The sequence below is a fragment of the Solanum pennellii genome, chromosome 11 (genome assembly GCF_001406875.1).
Source record: "Solanum pennellii chromosome 11, SPENNV200".
Classification (NCBI taxonomy): domain Eukaryota; kingdom Viridiplantae; phylum Streptophyta; class Magnoliopsida; order Solanales; family Solanaceae; genus Solanum; species Solanum pennellii.
This window is the reverse complement of record NC_028647.1, coordinates 41,151,059-41,156,387: the sequence shown is the minus strand read 5'-3', so window position 1 is coordinate 41,156,387 and position 5,329 is coordinate 41,151,059. Positions and strand designations below refer to the sequence as shown.

The window sequence follows — 5,329 nt, the reverse complement described above, 5'->3', positions numbered from 1 at the left end:
ACACACACACCCAAAAAACATAATTTTATTTTTAAAAAATATTTTCAAAATATTAAGAATCATTTTTGGAAAATATTTCTACTCACATCCAAACGTGAGAAAATAAGTCCAAAATCTACTTGTTTTCCAGAAAAACATTTTGCTTCATATCAAACACACCCTTAATCTTATGTTTGGTTTAAAATTCTAGAAAAAGTTCTTTTTCTATTATATCTTTGAGTTATTATGAGATTTTATATTACATTTAATTTGTCAAGTTAAATACTATAATATATATATATATATATACTAATTTTTTGTTTGTCAAATATACCTTAAACTTCACAGAGATTCAAAGCTACTCAAATTGTTTAAATACATGAAATTTATTTTTTTTATAAATAGTTCAAGCGGTCAATTGACGAACTACATTAAAAAAAGACCCTATATAACATATCAAACATGGAGAAAAAAATTAGTTTGTGAAATCATTAGATTATATGAAACGAATTTGAAGAATTTAAAAGAATATTTATAAATATTCTCATATAAATAAAAAAGAACATAAATTACAAAACAAATTAGGAGAAAAGATTTGAGGATAGTTTAGTCATTTAGGCATCTTATCCAAGGATTGTTAAACCTTGAATTAGTTATTCCTTTCTTTTTCAGGGATAAAATCAGACCTTGTATGAAATATAACTCATTCATGAATTAAGGTAAATAAAATAACCAAACTGTTATGAAACTATATAAATTTAGAAGAAGAAGAAAGTAGGAGAAGAGAAAAGACTTCTTATTTCTCTTGAAGTATATTCATGATTCATAGATCTTTCACAAATCTTATTTACAATGAAGGAAAACCCTTTATTTATAGGGAAAACCTTACTTGATCCCTAAGTAGGATTCCTAACCATATCCTACAAGGACTTCACATAATTAGACATTCACTATAATACAAATTGTTTATAACACTCCCCCTTGAATGTCGGTAGGTTATGTGCCTCGTTAAAACCTTACTAGATAAAATCCAATGGGAAAAAAATCTAGTGAAGGAAAAAGTGTACACATATCTAATAATACGCATTCTGGATGCCTCATTAAAAACCTTACAAGAAAAACCCAATGGGACAAAACCTTGTGAGTAAAAAAGAGTACATCGCGTATTAACTCCCCCTAATGACAACATCAATTCAGAGACTAGAATCTTCGTTTTCCAATATTGTGCATCATCTTATTGAAAGTTGTAGTTGATAGAGACTTGGTGAATAAATCAACAATAATGTTAGTTGAACAGACCTCTTGCATATTGATATCACCATTCTTGGGAGCTCATAAGTGTAGAAAAACCTTGATGAAATATGTTTTCTTCTATCTGCTTTTATAAATCTTTCCTTCAAGATCAAATATTTCTGCAAGCTACTTACTTTAACTTCTTTAAGCAAATAATCTATTGCCTTTTGAAAACTCTTCAAGAAAACTCTTCAAGAGTTTCAATTCTAGTTATTAACTTGCATAACAATATTTGTATATGCTTCATGCATTTTGAATCTATTTAATCCTTACGAGGATGATAAACAAGTTTTCCAAAAACTTGTATATGCTTTAGATTTTGAACCAATTGGATATTTTCATATCAATTTTGTCAAGTAACAACATTCAATATTAGATGTATGACAACTTTTAGTGCCTAGATTGCAAGTCAAATAAGTTTTTACGCTTAGCAAGATGTATCATTCCACTTTTCACTTGATAATTATTTCTACACAAGCATGCTTTAATAGATGTAGAATTCATATCCTCATAATTTTTACATTATTGCGCGCTATTGTATCAAAGATATCGTCAACGATATACCATTTTGTATCGATTCACAATACGACTAAACTTATTGAGATCTCATCACTTCATTATTTTTAGGTAGCTACCCCTCTCATGAGGTTTCATAAAGTGTTATGTCGTAGGCTCTCCAAGAGCACATTGTATCCTTATTATGATCATTTTGATTCTTTGATCCTCCCCTTTTTCAAGGATTATTTTATGTAGAATTGATTAGTCTATCATGCTTCATGCATATCATAGACTTTATCCTTAAGGGACATTCAATAGATGTATTTACAACTCTTGTGTTGCTTCTAGTCTCCCCCTTATGTTAGACAAACTAACATATATCTCAATCTTTTGGAGAGTCTATCTTTGTGCATCATTGTATATTCGTTGATTATATACTACATACCAAAATAATCAGATGAAAAAATATTTGGTCCCTGATCATAAATCAACAGAAAGAAAATTTGATCATAATTTGTTGGTTTGATGCATACAATTACTTTTATATGTGGTATCATATTTAAGATCAACACATGGAGCTTTACTTTCACAAGCAATGATTTCACTATCTCAGACATTTAATGTCACAATATCTTGAGTATTTATCAATATTATCAAGATAAACTATCTTGATTACATATTTTGAAATTGTGCTCTTAACTCAATTATTTTTGCACAAACAATTTTATGAATGTCAAACTACAGGTTGACAACAAATGCACATGTGATTATCTTATAGATACATCTTTTTATCATATCACATGATAGGTAAACGGGCCCATATTCACCTTTTATACTTTTCAGAATTTAGAGATTTAATCTCAACATTAGTTGATCCAATCAACTTGTAATGAGAACAAACAACAAAGGAATTCTTGAAGAATCTTCTAGTTTTTCAATGTATGCCATTACTCAGTATGCACATCTTTGGGATTACCAAATTATTCATGCCAACTAATAAAATTATTAGTGCTCGTAAACTCCAAGTTTACTATGTCATGTGCCTTTTGCTTTAGTAAATTTCTGATTTACTATTATATGAGTAAATTTCAATTTTATTAATCCAAGAGTAATTTTCAGATTTATTTCTTCTCAATTACTTCCCTTTAGGTGAGTCATAATCCAATCATTGAATGAACTAATCTGAAGAAAATTGTGCATGTAACATATTATTTGTGCCAATATTTTTGCAAACATCAAGTTGCGAGATAATAATAGGCAAACATGAGACCATTTTAAAAGAAACATTTATTAGGATCATTAAATATCTAAACAATCCACTAAGTGGATGACTAGGTCCACAAATATCTGTATACGTTCCTAGAACGCAGAGAATTCAATCTCAACTTTCGTTTATGATGGTCTTACAATTAACTTGCCTTGTTAACAAGCGGTACAAGAAAATTCATGTCTAGAATGGTGGCTTATCACCTCATTCACTCTAAAGAATGGATCTGTATTTTTACCATTTATCAAAGGCTCTCATTGTTCATGAATGGAACACAATCATCTAAGTACATCAAATTTTGATAACTTAGTACCTCATTCCATATTCATGTGCATCATTTAATCAATTGTCTTCTTTTAGACATTTATGCACTGCTTCATTCACTTTGGGGAATGGATCTGCTTCAATGAGATATATTTCATGACTAATTTTATCAAAAACTCATTATTTTCCTTAGTCATCATAATATCATCAATATGGTGCATTGAGACTTAAACACAATGTCTTATGCTATAAATCAATGAGGGACTTGAATCCAACATCTTTCACCACAAAGTATCAAGACTTCTGATGTCTTACCCTCTTGGTGCGATTGAATGTAAATCCATCGTCTTATTCTTTTGGTGCGATATAACTTAAATTCATTGTCTTACCCACAGTGAGGCTCGACCGCAAGCTTTTGAAAATAATTACAATTTATCACTTTTGATGATCATTAATATGATTATATATTATAATTACACACAAAATTGAGACTAATGATTTCTTATAATCAACATTAGCAGTTTATAGATATAGTTTAATAGATCACGTACCTCATATAAAGATTGAAAATATATCTTTCTCTAAATTGTGCTTATTTAATTATTAAAATAAATTAAGAAATTCTCTTCCAGTCGGTTAAAATTAAACGTATAGAAAGTCGACAAGTCTTTTTAAATACTTATTTTAGATGGTACCTCCAGATCTGTTACATAAATAATTATAACATAAAATAAATCATACCCTGTAGATATAAGAACTTTATTGCATAACTTATGCAAGATATCTTTTGCACTTTTCCCGTCTTCTTCATAATTCTTTAAAAATAGAACAATCGAGCTGATAACGTGTTATGAAACTATATAAATTTAGAAGAAGAAGAAAGTAGGGAGAAGAGAAAAGACTTCTTATTTCTCTTGAAGTATATTCAGGATTCATAGATCTTTCACAAATCTTATTTACAACGAAGAAAAACCCTTTATTTATAGGGAAAACCTTACTTGGTCCCCAAATAGGATTTCTAACCATATCCTACAAGAACTTCACATAATTAGACATTCACTATAATACAAATTATTTATAACACAAACAATATTTTTATTAAACTAAATTTTAATTTATAAACTATTTTAATCAATATCTCCTACCAACAGGTCCTAAGACTTTGTACTAGATTTCTCGAAATCCTATAGTCACATCACGCCTAGAAAAGACCTTGGGTAATAACATTATATTTAATATTATTTGTATACACTCGATCAAACTACCCATATTTTTATAAGCCCCACCAATTGATAAGGTAAGCAAAAAGAAGCATATATGATACGTAACATTTTAGCTAATACAATATAGTAATGAAAATCAGTGATTAAACCTACTTTCGCCCACCTTAAGCCCCCCTTCCCTTGTCTGTCTTCTCTTCTACTTTGAATCAACAATGGCATTCTCATCTCCTATTTCTCCATCTTATTCATCTCATCTCTCCTCAAAACATGTCAAGGCTAACAGGACGAAGTTTTCCACCATTAACAATATCAATTCATTTTCTCTCATTCAACGCTCTCCTTTTCTCAAGTAACTAAACTTTCACACTTTTCATTTTTCTGCATGTTTCCCTTATGCTAGTTCAGATGTTAACAATCTTTGATTTTCAATTTTTTAATTTTGGGTCGTAAAGTTTGAATTTTTGGGATGGTATTGGGTAATTGTGTTCAACTTTAGTAAAAGCAAACTGAAAATGCTATTGGATAAACACATGCTTTAAACTATTGGAATTATCTCATCATTCTGCTATCTTTTTTTGGTTTATGGTCTTCTATTCAGTAGTGAGAGGCGGATTGGGAACTTTCTTCGACATAGTTTTACTGTGCTTTGTTTTTGTGGGTCCACAGTTGTATTCTACTCCATTTAAGCTTTGAACTGCTGTACCGTAGCAATGAAACCTCAATGTGGAATGGATGTCCTTTTGCAAAATTTTCAGAGATAGTTACTTGCTAGAATATTGGAGAGGAAGGGGGGGGGGGGGGGGGG

At 29.9% G+C, this 5,329-nt stretch overlaps 1 protein-coding gene across 2 annotated transcripts in view; it reads left to right on the top strand.

The window, feature by feature from the left end:
* Positions 1–4,617: 4,617 nt before the first annotated feature.
* LOC107004589 (bifunctional aspartokinase/homoserine dehydrogenase, chloroplastic-like) overlaps positions 4,618–5,329 on the top strand; it is a 30,574-nt gene continuing 29,862 nt past the window's right edge. Inside the window, exon 1 of one of the 2 annotated variants that reach the window (XM_015202846.2) lies at positions 4,618–4,873. In XM_015202846.2, the coding sequence (XP_015058332.1) occupies positions 4,737–4,873 (137 nt within the window). In that variant the 5' untranslated portion in view covers positions 4,618–4,736. The remainder of the gene's footprint in view (positions 4,874–5,329) is intronic. The other variant, XM_015202845.2, reaches the window with a different exon arrangement.